The sequence below is a fragment of the Chaetodon auriga genome, chromosome 16 (assembly GCF_051107435.1).
Source record: "Chaetodon auriga isolate fChaAug3 chromosome 16, fChaAug3.hap1, whole genome shotgun sequence".
Classification (NCBI taxonomy): domain Eukaryota; kingdom Metazoa; phylum Chordata; class Actinopteri; order Chaetodontiformes; family Chaetodontidae; genus Chaetodon; species Chaetodon auriga.
The window spans coordinates 10,078,853-10,097,229 of record NC_135089.1 but is presented as its reverse complement, the minus strand read 5'-3'; the positions used below and the strand labels follow the sequence as shown (position 1 = coordinate 10,097,229).

Here is an 18,377-nt window from a genome sequence, read left to right as displayed (position 1 = left end):
TAACACAATGCTGTTTTAATCAGCGGCCGGTTCCTGAAAGCATAATTATAAGAAGAGGGACAGCACTTTGAAGCAAAGTTACAGAAGAAGAAGAAGAAGCCAGAGCAGAGATAACAAACATGTCTGAAAAGACAAAGAGGAGAATAAATAACTATGACTTTGCATCGCAGAAAAAGATACACTGAAAATGATTCAAAGTAACCTGAAATGATTGTTTTAGCTTCATCGCTGATAGTGCCAGTATTTAAAACAATAAATTCACATTGTTGACACTAACTTTAAATCACAATTTTGACTGTAGATACACTCTTGCTGATCCATGTCATCAGTCTGTGATTGTCAGGGAATGCCAGGAGGTTTTGTTGTGTTGAAATGGTGTAATTTCCCTTTCAGCTGCAACCACATTCCCACATCTTAGTCAATGTTTTCCAACCCCAGAGCATGTGTGAAACCTGCAAGTTGGCATCTTAAGGTTGTATTATTATATTGATTTGATGACATACAAAAGCAATGTTGCACAGCATTGCTTTAAGCATTTTGTCACCCTGAAAGATAGTGAAAAATTGTCTTAAACTTACACAAATCTAATGTTAAATAGATATTTCGCTTCCTTTATTTCAGGAGAACCCATGAAGAAATTATGAGAGGAATGATTGGTGATTCGATTTAGCTCATCAAAACAGTGTTTAATTGTAAACTTATATTTTACATATACATATCCACATTATTATTTATTACAGATGTGTTGAGCTTTACAGATGGGTTTAGCGTAGCCTAGCATGCTGTGTAATGAGTAGTCAAAACTGTCCAGTCATGGCGGTGAGATGAGGTGCAGCGGTGGGTGGCGGAGAACGCTTCAGTCCAGTTGATGTGAGGAAAGAGACGTCATCGGTGAATGTGCCTTAAGTTTCAACACAAAGCTATAGTACCTGATTGTGTTTACACTGTCACTGATTTATTAAGGTCAGCTCTATTCCTATACTACTTGGCCAGTAATGAATAAACAATATTCAATGTCGAGTTTGTTTCTTTAAGCTGTCGTGTATACAGGCAGGGGGGAGGGTTGCGGACATACGTCTTCTCAATAGGCCGTGGTAATAATGGACATGTGACCTCATGGTCTGAGAAGCCAGCAGCAAAATCACTGTTCCCAGTACCACAACTTGAATTTAATGATTTATTTATTTATTTATTTTTTGACAATAGCTTTACCAAACTGTTGATGTGGGTAGCCGACAAGCTGGCTCTGATTAATTCAGAAATTAAATTATCTGTGTCACGTCAAAACAATCTTCTTGATTTTCAATGTTTTTTTGAGCATATGAGTTCGATGTTCCGAGGGTGATTTCAGACTCAGTGACTAAAACCTTATTTTATCTTGTGCCAGTATCTGGTATCTGTGGACCAACACAGATAATACAGGATGAAAAACGCTTATAATTAAAGGCACAAGACGATCCCATATTTCTCAGTGTTTTGTTTTTATTGCAAACAATATAATACAAAAGCTTTTGAGACAATGCCATGTTTACCTACGGAAACTGCATTAAGAAGATGACAAAATGAGAACTAATGACACAGAAAATAAAAATGAGGAACACAACTTTTTTTCAATAACAAAAAGTATCCTGTTGATTCCAGCAAATTCTTTACAAAAACAGGCGCAGCTTCCATATCCATTAATTCATTTGTTAGCATGAAAAAAGAGAAAACTTCCAGTTTTTCTTTTCTTTTTTTTTTTTTAAAGAAAGACTCATCGTGTAATTATAAGTAATCTGTACATAACTAGATCGTGAATAAAAGAAACTTTTATACGGAAACATTTACAAATGATAAATAAACAAATTTGTACCACATATGACAGCAAACTATTCCACTGAAAACTTTTCATCTCAGTTAGCTGCTGCGGAATTAAAAGATAATTGCAAATAGTTATTTTCAAATAAAATTAATGCTAAAGAATAAATTAAGAAAAAGGTTAGGGGAAAAAAAAAAAAAAAAGGATGGGGCTGTAGGAATGACAGAAGCACACCAGACTCAGACCTGCTGGCTGCTGAGGAGACTCAGGTCAAAGGTCATTTCCTGCATCTCCTCAAGCAGGAAGTCAGAATTATGCTGTGGTTTCGACACTGCAATGCCAGTGGAAGGAGCCTCCCAACAGCGGCTCCAGAGGCACCAATGGTATCAAGGCAGTACCCAGATAAAAGCAAGCATTGCTCAGTTGCATCTACCAGCACAGTAAGGCCCCGAGTAGAATTACATGGCACCTGCTATAGCGTTTCCAGCACAATAATTTGAGCTAAAGCAAAGAACAACAAGTAGAAGATTTGACTAATTCACTGACGACGCGGTCATGTCATGGCCAAAAATTCAAATCTATTTCGAACCTGCATTGCTCAGTTCTTGCATCTCATGGCAATTACGATAAAATATGTACAGTACAAAAATTCAAAGCAGAATGTAGGCTATTATAAGACGGCAGTGTCAGTAAACAGATGTTTCTTACTTCTGTACAAAAAATACATTAGTGAGAAGTAAGGCCACTGAGGGTGTTTTTACCCAGCATTCCTGCTCCTTTAGATGCGTTAAACCTTCAAATCATGACGATGAGGATGCTGATGACACTGATTATGATGATGATGACAAGAGCAGAACACATACACAGTACATACTAAAATATTTATAAGCAGTATGTCCTCACAGAGGATTTTACTTTTTTTTAAACATTATATCTAAAAAAATATAATCACAATTCCAACCAATACAAAAGGCACTGTTGTGAGCCAATCCAAAGATATATTTTCAGTACTATAAAAAAGTCCTTGTTGTGTTTTTCTGTTGGCAATGATGGGTGTGTGGCGTGGTGGCGCAACAGCCCCCTGGCAGAAAGAAGTCTATGCATGAGATGGGTGTTGTACAGTCAGTGCTGAGGCTGCCTCCTCATGGCCTGGAGAGCTGTGTGTAAATGGGTTGCTGCTCCCAGTGCTGCGGACTGTGGGTCTGGGGCACGGAGGGCACCCCGGTGTTGTCGGCGATCGGGGTGTACATCGGCCTCTGGCTGGGGCTCATGTAGCTGAAGGTGGAGTACAGGCCGGAGCCTTGGCCAGCCGCGTGGCTGTAGTAGGAGTTGGCACCACCTTGGTGGTCTGAATAGTCATACTGTGCTCTTGTGATGGACGGGTAAGAGGAGGTGCTGTAGTGCTGCAGGTTGAAGGAGCCATAGGTGACGTGCTGTGGGGAGCCCTGCTGCTCGCTGTAGTGGCTCGGGCTCAACTGCTCTGTCTTGATCTGGGTGGTTCTCTGCTGACCCTGCTGGCCTTGCTCTCCTCCTCCGCCCAGGGTGGTCAGAGAGTGCTGCTGCTGCTTGGACATCCAGGCATGGGCCCCGACATTGGCCGCCTGGCTGACTGAGGAGCTGCTGATGCCGTAGCTGCCGGTGTAGCCGGCCTGGGCTGCTCCGGTCACCCCGGCATGGCTGTGAGGTGGCAGGTACTGATCAAACTCATCGACATCAAAGCTGCCCATGTTGGAGATGACCTCGCTGCTCAGCTCGCCAATGTCCACAGCTCCAAAGTCGATGTTGAGTTGGCGACTGGTGCCCTCCTGCATGGGGCGCCCCTCACGCTTCAGGTCAGCTTTGCTGGAGGGAAGGTCTGTCTTGGGGGTGGTTGGAGGTGTTGGTGGACCCTGGGACTGACCTGGTCAGAAGAAAGGCAGAGTTAGTCTCACAGTTCAAAAATCAGTTTACAAAATGATGCATCTAAACAAGATATTTCCTACATGAAGGACTTGTGATAAAGTGAAAGTACAAATGTAAATGCTTTCAGGAGGAGTTTATTGGCACTATACTGACAGGTGTATTTGCATGATAGCTTGTAAAAACACACTAATTATTAATCATTAACAGGTGTCTGTTCAAGGCCCTGAGGGCTTCTAAAGATTTGATTTCTACAAACAGTACCAAATTTAGTCAGTTCTGGGGAAAAATAGCAGAAAATATCTGTAATTTTTCTTTCTTTTTTTTCTTTTTTTAAATTCTTATGTATTTTTTCTTTTCTTACCTGAGTGCTCTCCTGGAGAATGCACCTCGCCCAAACTGGACGCAGGAGAATCGGCCTGTTGCAGCGCCTTGAAGATCGCATTTGGAGAGATGTGGGTTTGCTCGCCGTCCTCGGGATCGTTCTGCCCATTCTTGACAGATTTCCTCCGCCTTGGCTGATATTTGTAGTCGGGGTGGTCCTTCTTGTGCTGCACTCTCAAACGTTCGGCTTCTTCCACAAACGGGCGCTTCTCCACTTCGTTTAGCAATCTGAAAATATCACAGAGAATTGTACGTTCACATTAACATGCGTTCAATTACCAAAACGCACAAGACACGGATGACTCATAGAGGCGTGAAAGAGATGTGAGAAATTTGTTTATTCTTTGCATTAACTGTCTCTGTATCAATATGCGCAAGGAGCAGCTAAAAGGTTTGCGTATGCTTAAATATTCATCTGTTAATGCAGTCGAGCATGGAAATTAGAAGCGCGTCTAAAATCACAACATCAAAAAACAGCAACATAGAGAAATCCACGCATATAAAATCCATTGGTCAAATTCCCACACTGCAAACTCTACTTGAAACAGCACGCAGGTGGAGCATTTCATCCAAGAAATAGTGCGGTGCGCACAGCGGCGCGTAATAACGCACTGCGAAAGTAATTGGAAATGCAAAGCGAGCCTACCTCCAAAGTTTGCCCAGGGTTTTGCTGAGTTCCGCGTTGTGCAAATGCGGGTATTGATCGGCCAGCTTCCTCCGTGCAGCTTGAGCCCAGACCATGAATGCGTTCATGGGTCTTTTGACGTGAGGCTTATTTTTGCTTGAGCCGTTGACGCGCACCGGCATGGGCACCAGCGTCCAGTCGTAGCCCTTCAGCACCTGGGACACCGCATCTCTGATACACACGGGGAACTTTTCTTCTTCACCCTCCTTTTTGTAGTCTGGACCCAAGAGGAGGTGGTTGTCGGACGGCCGGGTGTTCTCAGTGTCCGATCCGGACCCGGACGGGCATGGCGAGCCTGCGGAGTCCTCAGACATGCTGGGGCTTGGAGCGTCAGAGTGACACTTCTCCTGTTCTTCTGTCATCTTCAGGTAAGGGTCGAGGAGATTCATGCGAAAAAGTTAAAGAACAGCTTCTCGCAGTAAAAAAAGGAGAAAAATCCTTCCTCCTAAATCCAAGCGCTGTGCCCGAAGACTGCAGTGACAGCCTGCGAGGGCGCACAGCTTGACTGGCAAACTTGAATCCTTACAGAAAAAAAAAAGCAAAAAACGAAAGTTTTGTCTCTCCTTCGGCTTTTCACAAGTTCGCAGACGAGGAGGCGAGTGGCAAGTGATCGCTTTCTAATGCTTAACTTTGAAATTGTGACTTTAAAGAGAAATGTGACTGGGAGATCTACTCTTGGAGGATTGCTGAAGAGTCTACAGGCGCAGAAGGCGAAGCTTGGATTTATGTCTGACGGCGAGGAAATGATTGGGGGAAACTTTCTGTAGGCGGGGACGTAATATGACTCTGCTCTAGAGAACTTTTGCAGTCAACAACAGTGAAAATGCAATTCAAGTGGGTAAAAAGTGTTTTTTCCCCCCTATCATCCTTGATTTCATTTACATGTAAAGTTTAAAGTTTAACAAGTGTGATACTTAGTTCAATATTAAACACTCTGAGAAACACAATATAAGTAGGGCTATAAGTACTCATCTTAACTACAGAATAATACTAAAATGCAAACCATTTTAATATTATAGTGATATGAAGCTAGATTAAAAATATAGCACACAAGTTATTCTTTAAATCTTTGATTTACAGACAGAATCTCTGTATTATCAACATTATAATCTTCATTATGTAACTTCATAATTGCAGTTCTCATAGCTATGGACTGTATTCCCTTTATTTAGATTTCCTGGAAAATACAGGCTTATTTACACATTTTTACAAATTTTGATTTTTATTTGTTGAAATGTCTAATGTTAAATTCCCTTGCTTTATCAACTAAAATTATCTTTGTGTTACAGTTGCTCTTCTGAGGGCAATAGTCAGCTGTTTGCATGAGATATCTATGTGATACACTGTTCGGACGATTTAGAAGTAAGAGCAGCTCTCACGAGAAACCTAAACGCATCTTTTATCATTCAGTTTTGGTAGAATAAATATTTGTGCATTTGTGAATGAATGCGGCCAGTCTGAGGTGTTTGCTGCACTGGGACAGTTGAGTCAGAGTGAGGCTGTTTCGGAGCTGCAGCGCTCTCAGCTCCGCACAGTGACCGCATGGACCAATAGGGGGCGACAGCAGTCCAGAAACTTTAGAGGAAACCTTGCAACTGTCCGGGGGCTGCACACATGAAAACAAAGTGAGAAGGTAGTACACAACATATTTCAAAATTCAAGCTCTACTTTTATATTCAAGGTCTTCCTCTTTCCTGTAGAAAGTGTATTGATCAGAACAAGGTGAGAGGCCAGACTGCAAAACAGATGATTCCTGACTAAAAACGTTTCTTATTGAAAAGAATCAACAAGGGACATGACATTATCTTCCAATTAATGAATAATGTCTTTATCCAAACAGGGTTTTTCTTTTGTTTGTTTGTTTGTTTGTTTTTAGCATGAATGATCATTCTTTTGATTCATGATTTAACTGGCTCATGATGTTATGATGAATTCAAGTTTGGTACTCGGTATGCAGGACGCAATTTTAAAATAGTTTCTGATTAATGTATAAATATATGGCAATAATAATTATAGTAGTTATAGTAATAAGAATAATAGTAATAGTAATAGTAATAATAATGACATTACCCTAATACTATTATACAAATGTATGAACATATTAACTATGATATCATATAATAGCCTAAATATAAACTTATCTCTACCTCAGTGAAGCCAAACAATTATAAACGTAAAGTCTGTGGAAAAACTGGAGCAAAACAAACGTGTCGCAACACTAAAATCTACTTTGCTGGATTTGCTCCAGCACTTGTTTTCAGTGGACAAAGGACACTTTGTGGAGAGAGTTCAGTCACCATAATGCATGTGTTCAATTTTAGATACCAGCTCCGACTCTAAGTAATGAGTCCACATGCAGTCATGACAAAATAGAAAGTTGGCTATTTTTATCACAGCTTTAAGGTTTTGCAATTGATTAGTCAACATTATAGTGGTTTTATTGGTTACATCATTCTGTAATTATTTAAAAGCATCAAGACACGTTGAATGTTGCTCAAAAAGGGAGAACAGTTGTCACACTTTGGCTTTTCACAAAGCTCAACAGGTGAAATCAGGTAAAATTAGGTCTATATCAGTTTTAGAAGCACAGATATTCCAAATGACACAAAATAAATATGCATACATACAGTTTCCTTTAGTGTCTAAATATTTGTTTTCAAGACCACATTTATTCATCTAATATGATATATTACAATGTGTTTGTTCAGTAATTGTTGCCATCTTTCGGTATAAAGAGTGGTTCAAGGTTTCCAGTTAAAGCCTCTCACTCTGTCTCGGCCCTGACATTTTTATTAACAGCAGCCTAATATGCCTGTTGGATGTACCTGCTACTTCTGCTTGTCTCATTGGTCGACTGGGCTGCGGCAGGCTGATAAACACTTTAGAAATGCCACTCTTCCAAAGTTCCTGTTGGTGAGAAACAGATGAGGTTGTAAAAACTAAATGGATGTAAGTTGTTTTTATTTCATCACTAATGAATCAGTATAATTTTGCTGATTTTAGAGCACTTCACACAAGCAGCCCGATTCTCTGCACTTGATCCATTCCTTCAATAAACTTCTGAGGTGCCTCTGAGAGTTACAGCTGATGTCATGTTGCAACGCTCACAGTCAAATGATACTCTTACATTTAGCTTTCTTTCACTTTTAGTACTAAACAACTTACATCTCATTAGAAGGTGAACGTCTGATGTGTGGTTTGTTGTGGGAGGTGTGACGAGAGCTGCAGCCTTTTGAGCTTGCTGACTGGTCTCAACACGCAGAGGAGGAAACCCAGCGATGGCTAACACAGAGGCATCAGAGGTGCGGTCGGGCATGTTCGCGCCCCCGCAGTGCCCTGTAGACTGACTTATGATCTGGGGGGGGGGCGGGCAGATCCTCAGGGTCCAGGCTCGCAGCTTACATGGAACGCCCGCCTGCAGAAGGAGCAAGTCTTGGGAAACTTCTCAGCTTGACTTCGAGCCATGGCGTTAAAATTTTGAGGCAAACACTGGGGGTAAACTGCCAAATCATGTCTTCCACCTCTCCTCGCTCTCTCAGATTCCACTGCAAATGTTTGAGCGGACCGCCTCTCTTTTTACAAAAGAAAACTTTGAGGTGTGTTAGTACATGAGACTATATGAGCCTTTGCATTGTTGTCTTTGAAGTGTATTTGTCAAGACAATTGAATCAAAACAGCCTGTGTTACATTTTTGGAGACGTGTCTTTTTTTATGAATCAGTGCATCATGCAAAGAGTTGATTTAAATTTCAACAAACACTGGAATTGGTTAAAATGCATTCATTAGGCTGCGTGGAGGCCTTCTAAAATGCTAAGCTAAACATTTATTGCATTAAAACCTTTGCTGCATGTACATTATCTGCCATGCAAGACCCAACAAGAGTTAGGAGACTTCTGAGTGACAAATAGTGCAGCAGAGGTAGCGGAGGCAGAGGTGGCTTCAACCCCTCATGACCAACATCACACCTGTCTGAGACTTTCCGCAACTAGTGCCAACTGCCGTAGACATGGCAGAAGACTGCAAGATGAAGATCTGTCAGCGCCCATCTGAACTTTCCTTCCAGCAGCTTCCGCTGTTGGGTTCTCGTTGAAAAAGGCAGCTTGTTTGTTAATTCTTGAACATTTCAGGTCAGTTTGGTTGCAGGATGGTACCCTTACTCACTGTCAGCCAAGGTCTTGTGGGGATGGATGGGCTCCCTCAGGTGTTTGCCTAACCAGATCACAACGCTTTGGCCACGGGCGGCTGTTGACACATGGCATTTTGCAAAGGCTAAAGTTTGAACAGGACTTATCAAGGCCCTGACACGCTGGGAGCGATGGGCTTCTCTTCCCTCTTCTGACTCTCTCACACCTCCCCAATATCCCACGCTGAACCACCACAGCTCCCAGTAAGACTGAGGGGTGAAAGCGTGCAGAATAGGATATATTTTCAGATTTCATATTTGAAGATTAACTCAATACTTCTCGAAAACACTGATATATACTGTACATTGTATTTAAAAAAAATAGAGCAATGCAAAAATGAAGCATTAATCTCTTACACTTTGCATGTGCAAGCTACCAATTGTTCAGTTATTTATTGACCTGGCAGCTGGCAGCTCCATCATCAGGTCAGATCAGACAACAGATTATATAGCTCTTCAACAACCAACTGAGACACAGATGTATTCTGGCCTTCACCCCTGTGACCAGCACTGTGTGTAATTGCTGCCGCACACTTTCTTGTATATCTTCTCCTTTTGCCGGCCTCCTCTGGAGATAGTGCCACTGTAATCTCAGCCTTATCTGCTCCTGGCTTTTAGTAAACTGAACCACCTTGGGCACTCATTGATAGCATATCTGCAGGAAAGGAAATGCACAATGATTTGGGAAAGCAGTGGAACCAATAATTCTTGATAAAGGTCACCAGCATTGGATGGGTGCCACCATTGAGCCCTAGTTTTATGTTATCATTACACAAAAACAACAATAAAACTGTGGCTCATAATTTATGTAATGAAAATGTTTCAGTTTCATCTAATGGAGTTTTTGTCTTGTTAAAACATTGAGAAGCTGCTTGCATGAAATCCTAATATTCACCTTTCAGCCTTTCTGACAGCACACCTGAAAAGCACATCCAATATTGAACTGTGCTGAGTGACTACAAGGTACCCTCCATGCCTTCAGGTGAAGTGACCTCTGAGTTGTTTCAAATGACAATGAAGTGCTGTTAAAGCAGAGTGTGATCTCTGCAGGTCGCTCCTCTGCATTTTCAATAATAGAGCCTGACCCATAATTATGTACGAATGACAATGGCTCATTCTCGAAGTGCTGACAAAATGTTATGGAATTACCTGAGTCTTTGCAGAGGCTAATAATGGGCTCGTATTCTCAATGGGAGTCCTCTCAACAAAGAACAGGTGACAGGCTAAAAGGATGAATAAAAATAACACTTTTCTTGTGCTGTCACTGCGTTTTGTAATGCAGAGGAATGCAAAGGGGTTTTTTTTAGAGAGAGGGCTCACGTAACTTTAAAGAGAAAAATAATACAATCTTCTTGTTGCAAATGTTAAAATCACGAGAAATAAAACAAACCTTTGCTCAAGTCAACACTCAGGGATTTTGTTGATATTTCATTGATTTCGTGTATATATATGGCAAGTCATAAGCATGCGTTATCTACTTGTAGTGACTACGTTATTTAACTTTTTTATGGTTATGTTTAGGCGCTGACAGCGCTTGGTTAATGTTAGGGAAAGATCGTGCTCTATTTTAAGACAGAAGAAAATAGCTGCATTAAGATCTTTTTGCCTAAATGTAACCACAGTCTGGATGAAACCTCTGGACTCTGGTGTCACTCTCCTGGACTTTGTACGAATGAGGCAAAATTTAGTGTTTCCTCACACTGTGATTGCCATGTGTGGCCATTGTGGCCGCTGTTCTGCAAAAGTAACTTAGTTTAAATTTAAATAATAATCCAGATATTCGTATGGACAATCTGCTTACCATCATAATCATGAGGGAATTATTAAAATAAGATAAGATAATCCTTTATCAAATCCACAGTGGGGAAATTTGCAGTGTTACAGCAGCAAAGAGGACAGTGCAATAATAAGAATCACCAGCCAAAATAATAAATAGATACAAATAAAGATTAAGATATGATACATAATGATATGAAGCTTGGGCTGTTTGGTAATGACTCTGGAGAACTGAAAAAACGTGATTCTCACAGTGTCTTTTCTGCGTATTTACCTCCAATATACAAACTCAGATTTAATGAAATAATTTTCAGCAGCTCTATTGTTGTTTTTCCTTCAAATTTCTATCATGTATTCATTCATACCTCATAAATATTATCAAAGTTTTATTAACAAAAAAAAAAAAAAAAGATGTCTAAAAGTAAGCTGATTTTTGTCCAATCACATTATTGAAATGTGCTAATCCCTTATCGTCAGGACTTCATGTTTAGGTTGTTTTGAGCAGAAATGAGGTTGTGAAACTCTGTGCTGTCATGGACTCTTTGCACGGTTGTGTCTGGAGCGTAGTGCTGAGTCAGGCTGGCTGACAGTGCTAGCAGCTCCCTGGCACTGCTACACATGAAAAGTCCCATCCACAGCACTGGATGATGTCAGTGTGGCACCTCTGCCTGCACACAGAGACACCTTTCACAAAGAACCTGTATGCGCCTGGGTCTGGTCTACGTAATGGAATATTCAGCCCTCCTCCCCCTCAACCTGTTTCTATGATCAGGTGAAAATGAGACTGTTGTTGTCGCCTGCAGTGTCACAATCTAAAAATAAACTCTAATATATTTACCTATTTCCTTCCTTATTTTGGTCACCTGCCCTAGTTTACACCACTTTTTTTTGTTCCTCACTACATTTTTTTTTGACTTCAGTAAGCCCATCTTTAATTATCCAAGTGATATTGAAGTGCTAACAATTTTAATGCATACATTTAGATACTTTAATTCAGAAAACACCCACATTGCACAATTTCACAAATCCCTGGTGTCGTGTTTTTTGTCACATTTCTCCTCCCTTTTCTCTTGTTTCATTATCCTTCCACCTTAACCTGGTCCTTTCAGCAGGCCTCATTAGTGGGGATGACCGATGAAAAGGGCCATTCTTTCTACACAGTCACCGTGATACTAGAAATACTGAGTTAATGAAAGAGTGATGATATCTAATCACCTTCCAGGGGATAGCACCTGCATCGGAGCAAACCTTTGCTGTATACTCACAGATGGATGGCCTACAGATGTACTTCCTCTTAGCTGCTCAGCAGTGACCACGGTTATACCTTTGATATCACTTGTTGCAGGGGAAATAGGAATATCTTGTGTGGTCGAACAGATCCAGTCCTCTTAGGTGTTTCCACTGGGGATTTCAGCATCAGACCGTGGCAATGGGATTAATACGTTTAGAAAGGGCAGGGGTGAAATGAACAATGGCATACTTCAAGGGCTTTAAAACAGTGTCTTATTACAATGGCGAGAGCCAAGTCTATTCTGGATAAATCCTATTTCAGGGTAAAGGAAAGAGAAAAGGTCAACAAACTGCATTTAGTGACTTTACACTGTACACACAAATCTAAAATTAATATCTTCATATGAATTTAAACTCGTTTTATTCTATTTTAGGAGGAATGGCGCAAACCATTCGTCCACCCATTATCATTTATGTTCAGGAGCAAAAACACCTTTGATTTCCGGCGTCTATATGATGTAAGGCCTGACTACAATAGAGTCACAGTGAGAAGTCAACTGAATAATTTCACCTCTACATAATTATTATTATCTGTATTATTATAAAATTACTAGGCACCAATTGACTGAAACTGGGTTTGTATCATCCAGGTACAGAATCGCAGGTCCAACTTACATTATGTATGTAAACATTCTTATTTTTACACAAATGTGATCTTTTCTTAAATCTAACCAAGTATTTCTGGTGCCTAAACCTGACCAAACTGCGACTGTTTCTCCATATTAACCATGTGTTAGCAAGCCTTTCTGCCAGAAAGGCTTTCTGGCAGGCATTTCATAAAGATAATAATAGGTTGAGGTGGAGTTCCATTGTACGTTTATATTATGTTTACATTTCAGCGCAACTGTGTTTACATTCTACCATTCACGTTGTCTCATTACTGACTATGAGAAATCTGTGAAATCACTGGGTTAATGTTCCTGCATTCACTGTGACAGAGAGTTGGACTCGCAGTGAGCAGATGTTTTGCTGTAGAGATGGATTTTCTAGATCTAGGAAAAGATGACTGAGCCTTTCTTCCACTTTGTCAAGTTGTCTTCACTTGCAACAGTCTTTACCAACACTGGAAACTTGTGGCAGAAAGCACGTCAGCAACAATGGTCCACAAAGAACTAAAACCCCTTAACCGGAACTATAAATTCAGCTTCACAGCTGCAGTTCAAGCATGAGTCAGTTAGTTTGTGTGTTTGTGACTGACTCACAGGCCACTTCCATTAAATGCTTTGCATCTAAAAACAAAAGGTAATCAGTTATTTAATTGATCAGTCAACTTATGTAACATACCTTTCTTATACAACATACATACATTTCTTTGCAAAAGTTGCTATTTACTGACTTCTGTTGCACCCAGTGACACTGGGCACGAATCAGCACAATTTGAAATCAAACCTTTTTGAATTATCAGTATTATTTTCTTCATTTTTTCAATGAGCAATTTGGAAGAAGCTTAAAAAACGAAAATTTACTCCTTAAAATATGAACATATTTTTAAAATCTGAGGTAACAGTCGCCACAGCAGTAGCAGCTTTGTCTTTACTCTCCCCTCCCTTACATGTTTTCATCTCTTTATTTCCTCTTATTTTTCTTTTCCTTTTGCCGTCTAATGATCACTTTGCAGCATGATCAGGGACCAGAAGTGTAGACAGGGAGACACGTTCGCCGATATTTGTGCCAAGCATAACACACCGCTCAGGGCTGTGTGTGTCTCCCCTCTCTCCTTCCTCCATTTCTTCCTCCAGCTCCTTTTCGGGTGCTCCTGTGTTCAGGCTGGCTTGGCCACAGCGGGGAAGCTCCATCTAATTGGAGTGGCCCAGCGGTGGTGGCCCCGAACCTCCGGGAGCCAGGCTCGTGCATTCTAACGTTACGCTCGAAGGAAATTGTCCTCCGCTATTTCCTGAGATCTAATATTTGAGGAGCTTGGTTACCATTCTTGGTGGGAGTAAGAAAACTGTAACTGGTTTATTAGATTTGCTGCAGAGTTCAGTGCTGTCCTGTCCGCTGTAGCTTGCTGTGTCCTGGCACTAGACTGATGAGTTCATCGCAGGTTAGCTAACTGGCGTGCCACCTGATATATGGAGTGAGTGTCAATAAGCATAAATTACAGATCTAATTTGTATAGAATTAGTCTGCTGAGCGGATCCACGGTATGTTAAAGGTGTTATGTTATTCTGATTTTAACCATCAAATCGAAAATGAACATTTCCAGAAGCCCAGCTGTAAGGCCATGTTCAGAACAACTACATATGTCTTATCATTCACTTCAATGAATGAGCCCAAACCCAGGGGGCTCTGGCAACAAAAGATAGGGTCATGCAGCACAAAAAAGCTGATCCAGACTCAATATTTGGCACAACACAATCAATGTCATTTGGCAGCGTACTGTGCAAATACATATGTGCAAATATGTGGTAGATTGCTTCATGACATGTAACGGGTAATTCTACTTTTAATCTCAGAATCATTGACACAAAGGATAAAAGGCTAACTTTCCAGAGCTGTGAAATCCTGTCTCATACTAATATAAACTACTGTGTAGTGTTTCGATATCAGATAAACCTAAAAACTCATAATTGTATTATTCAAACTGGACTTCCTTGATCATAATTCATCTTCTCGATGCCTGTAGCAACACACCCATACTAATCCAGAGCTATTTTGGGTCTGAAAGATCCAAAATAATCTGTCTAAATAATCTGTGATAGCTCTCTGACAATAGAAGAAATATACTTAAGAACATAACTTAAGACTTTAAGCTTTGATAATGTCAGTCTCTTGCAAAGCAACCATGTTCCCATTGTTTCCTCTGGATTCGTCACAGTTTTTTTGCTCGGGCAGACTTTGAATAGTGACTCAGGTGTGTGGTTTCAGTAGTCGGAGGCGAAAGCAGATGGCGGCTCTTAGTTTGAGTCTACGTGAAGTTCAGAGAGACGTATTGACACAAAGATGAGGTTTTGTCCCGTTCTCACAGCTTACCCTCCGTCTGGGCGACAAACAGCCACTGACTCACCAAACAGGTTATCAGGAAGCTGTGACCCTCTTATCGCACCGCCATGCACGCTCTGTAATTAAAAATCTAGAGTTACCCAGCACCTACACCTCAGCGCACTCCTGTGACCTGAAAACAGTGGCTTCAGCGCACTTTGGCTTGGTTGAAGTTGCTCACTGAGGCCTAACTCTTTAATAATGGGTGTCTATACAGAGGGCCGTGCAGATGGCGGACCCCGAGAAGGAGCAGATGAAGTCCGATGGATGAAACCCGGGAAGGTGAGCGCGTGGGGGAGCGGAACGTTTTGTCAGTAAGCCCGATCCAAGTCTCGTGGGCCACCACTTAAAGCTGTGCATGGAACAGGAAGGAAAAGGAACACCTCTGCATGTTTCTCACCAGCCTAAAGATCACAAGCTCAGGGAGGGAGAGGGTGCGACACAAGACGTGTGCGGTCCCACCGGGGCTAGAATTTACAGTTGAAGATGAAGGCTAATGGCGAGGAAAAACAACAACTAGGAAAAGACGACAGAGAATATGAGCTGAAGGGGCAGGAGACGAGCATTTTTAGGATACGCTACCTGAGCTGAATGAAGACAATTTAAGCATCATATCTAGTTTGTTTCTTTGAGGTCACCAGACTGAATCTGAAAATAAGGGGTTTAAGTTGAATGTTCTAAATAGAAGAGAACACCTCTGCTGGTACATTAAGGTGGAAATTCCGGTTTCAGGCATGAGTGGGGAGAGTTTTTGTCCTTGGCGGTGACAGGACATACACAGGCACCTCCTCAACAGGCGCCAGCTGATTTTTATCACTTTTGAAAACCGACTCCACTTCCCCAACTTCACCACTCTCTGGGGTTCTGCATAAATTTCTCATTGGCACGAATGATAACAGGTAACTCCACTGGCTCAGCCCAAAGTCCAAATCAGGGGTCTCAGTTATGAAGTTAATACCTGTACTTTAATACTACCACGCTGTATTTACATAAATAAATATTTGTAAGCTTTTAAAAAATTGGCAACCAAATGGTTTGATAATTACATTAAAAATGCCTCCAGGTTTCTTCAAGGCAACATATACAGCAATACAGTGATTAGATAAACTTTGTGTATTTGTTATGGCAACCATTTTATTTTCTTTATATGGGCTGCTTATGAATATTTATCTGCTGAAGGTTAATGTAATCCCTTTACTGTACTTGCCTGGCATCCTGTAGTGTGCTGAGTGAAATCTGGATCCCATCAAGTCCTCTGTAGTGCATAACAGAAAATCCTCTCTGCTCCACTAATGTGTTTTTTTTTTTTAATGAGCGAGTTTTATGAAATCAGACCACCATTACATTCAAAAATAACAGGCTCATATCCTTCTGCAGGACTCCACGGTGTTAATGAGAGGCTACTCGATTGGAGGCTGGTATTAGCAGGCCAGTTATTGCCCTGCAGGCTCAGCGTGGCTGCAACAGATATGGTGGATCTCAGGGCCTTTCTCCAAACACTGAAGTTTGGCCGATCAACAGGGTGCCAGCGCGGGTGACGCCTGCGTTCGCGCAGTGGGAGAGACTGCAACAGTAGATCCAATTACATAAAAAATGATCTCATCCCACTATTGCCATCCCACATGACAGCCAGTCTATTTCTCTATTACTGTCACCTCGGGACTCATGGAATGGGTTGGCATTATTATACTGTAAACTGCACAAATGTGGACACACATGCATGCAGACATTTGTCAAGTGTCTCACATGAAGCTGCACAAGAGCTCTTTGAGGACACATGCTAGCACTTGCAGTTTTATGCTGAACAAATCAGTGTTTTTGTCACTTGCATTCATTTTCACGTGGCACCATTCTTGTGTTGAGTCAGAGTACCTTGTTTCTTGTTTGGCTCTGACATACACCAGGTTTTATGATATAAGTCGATGTTTGAGGAGTATTATATATGAAATAGATTAAACTGTACATACAACCCTGTATATTGGCATGTATCCAATAAAAATAAATAAATAAATAAAAGCCCATAAAGAGCTATGTATTATATAGGAAAGTGGTCATGTTTATGGAAGAATATTTTCATCTGAGTACAAGAAGATTTTTGTTCATATATGGTTTGACTTTTAAACGAAATGTCAGAGCCATACTATCTATGGCCTATAAATGATCTGTGAAATTATGAAACTCTATATTTGTCTGTACTGTTGACTTTCACAGAAGGGGCTGGATCTGTAGACGTCTCTAATCAAGAGAAATACAGACACAGACGAACGTCTCAGTCCCTGTCAGTGCCAGCTTGCTGAGCCAAGAACAGGGGAAACAAAGCAGGGCACTGAACAATGATGAGGTGCACAGGGCAAAAGCAAACAGCAGGCAGATGAAGTTTACTTAACTGATCCGACCATAAAATCCAGAGTTTGATTAGCAAGGCAGCCTGAAGCAGTCACATTAGCCAAAGGAAGCCTAATCATCATCATGATTGCTGGACTCTTCATTTCACCTCCCGGTTGCGCTGGACTCGGTGCACCGGCCCCATTCCATTCCTGTTTTTTCACTCAGCCAGAATCACTCTACAAGTGATGTAGTGTCCTTCCCAAATCAAAGTCATAAAAAACGGCCGTGCGTCCTATGCTCTGCACCACCTCTTTCCTGTTCCCCCTCCACCCCCACCACCCTAAAGCTGTCAGCCTCTGCCGCTGTTCCCCCGAGGGAAAATCCAGCGCATGAAACCTCACAGCCAGTCACTCATCCAGAAGACTGCAGACTGGACAGCCCTCGTGGTTTATCACACTGTCATAAGGTTTCTGTAACACTCACCAACTGATCACCATTTTACAGTTGTCTCGCCAATCATTGCTTATCCTTTGCAAAATGTGAGGGATTGTATATGAAAGAGCACGATACTCTAAAACCAGCAACAGATGTGTGTGTGGGGCTGTCTGGCCGAGACGGGTCAGTGAAGTCACTGCTGCACATGTAGTGTAAAGCCTGAGGAGTGACCTTTGAGACTTTGATATGAACAGTCATACTGCAAAGAAAACATTCCTGTTAAGTCTGGAAATGTGTCAGTAAGCTGGTTATGATGGCAACACTTATTGCCACACAACAATGTTGAAAATGGACACATTCTGCACCACTCTGAATTACATCAAATGACAATTTATTTTTTTCTTCATGATAAATGCCAACATTTTAAAAATCTTTATGATATTGGCACAGTAGGTTTGGAGAAACTGTAAAGCTCAATGCTGTTGGTCAAAGTCAGGAAGTTGTGCTTTGGTGGATGTTTACAACAAAAAATTTGCTCTGAAATTGCATCTTTCACCATTATCCTGTCGTGTTCTCCAAATAAATTTGACAAACTGGGTTTGTTTTCAGCCTGTACA

At 41.3% G+C, this 18,377-nt stretch overlaps 1 protein-coding gene across 1 annotated transcript; it reads right to left on the bottom strand.

Annotated features, from left to right (window-relative positions):
* Positions 1 to 1,467: 1,467 nt before the first annotated feature.
* LOC143333982 (transcription factor Sox-9-like) lies at positions 1,468 to 5,465 on the bottom strand. The gene is made up of 3 exons (XM_076752422.1): positions 4,728 to 5,465; positions 4,062 to 4,309; positions 1,468 to 3,698 (listed from the first exon to the last, which is right to left on the bottom strand). Exons 1-3 carry the CDS (start codon positions 5,153 to 5,155, stop codon positions 2,941 to 2,943), a joined length of 1,434 nt encoding a protein of 477 aa, XP_076608537.1. The 5' UTR covers positions 5,156 to 5,465; the 3' UTR covers positions 1,468 to 2,940.
* Between the last annotated feature and the right edge of the window lie 12,912 nt (positions 5,466 to 18,377).

Bases quoted from the DNA above. Each gene is read 5' to 3' on its own strand.
- LOC143333982 (XM_076752422.1), bottom strand. From the start codon at position 5,155: ATGAATCTCCTCGACCCTTACCTGAAGATGACAGAAGAACAGGAGAAG. The intron at 4,310-4,727 runs GTAGGCTCGCTT...TGATATTTTCAG, and splicing joins ACCCTGGGCAAACTTTGGAG to ATTGCTAAACGAAGTGGAGA. The intron at 3,699-4,061 runs GTAAGAAAAGAA...TCTTCTGACCAG, and splicing joins TTCTCCAGGAGAGCACTCAG to GTCAGTCCCAGGGTCCACCA.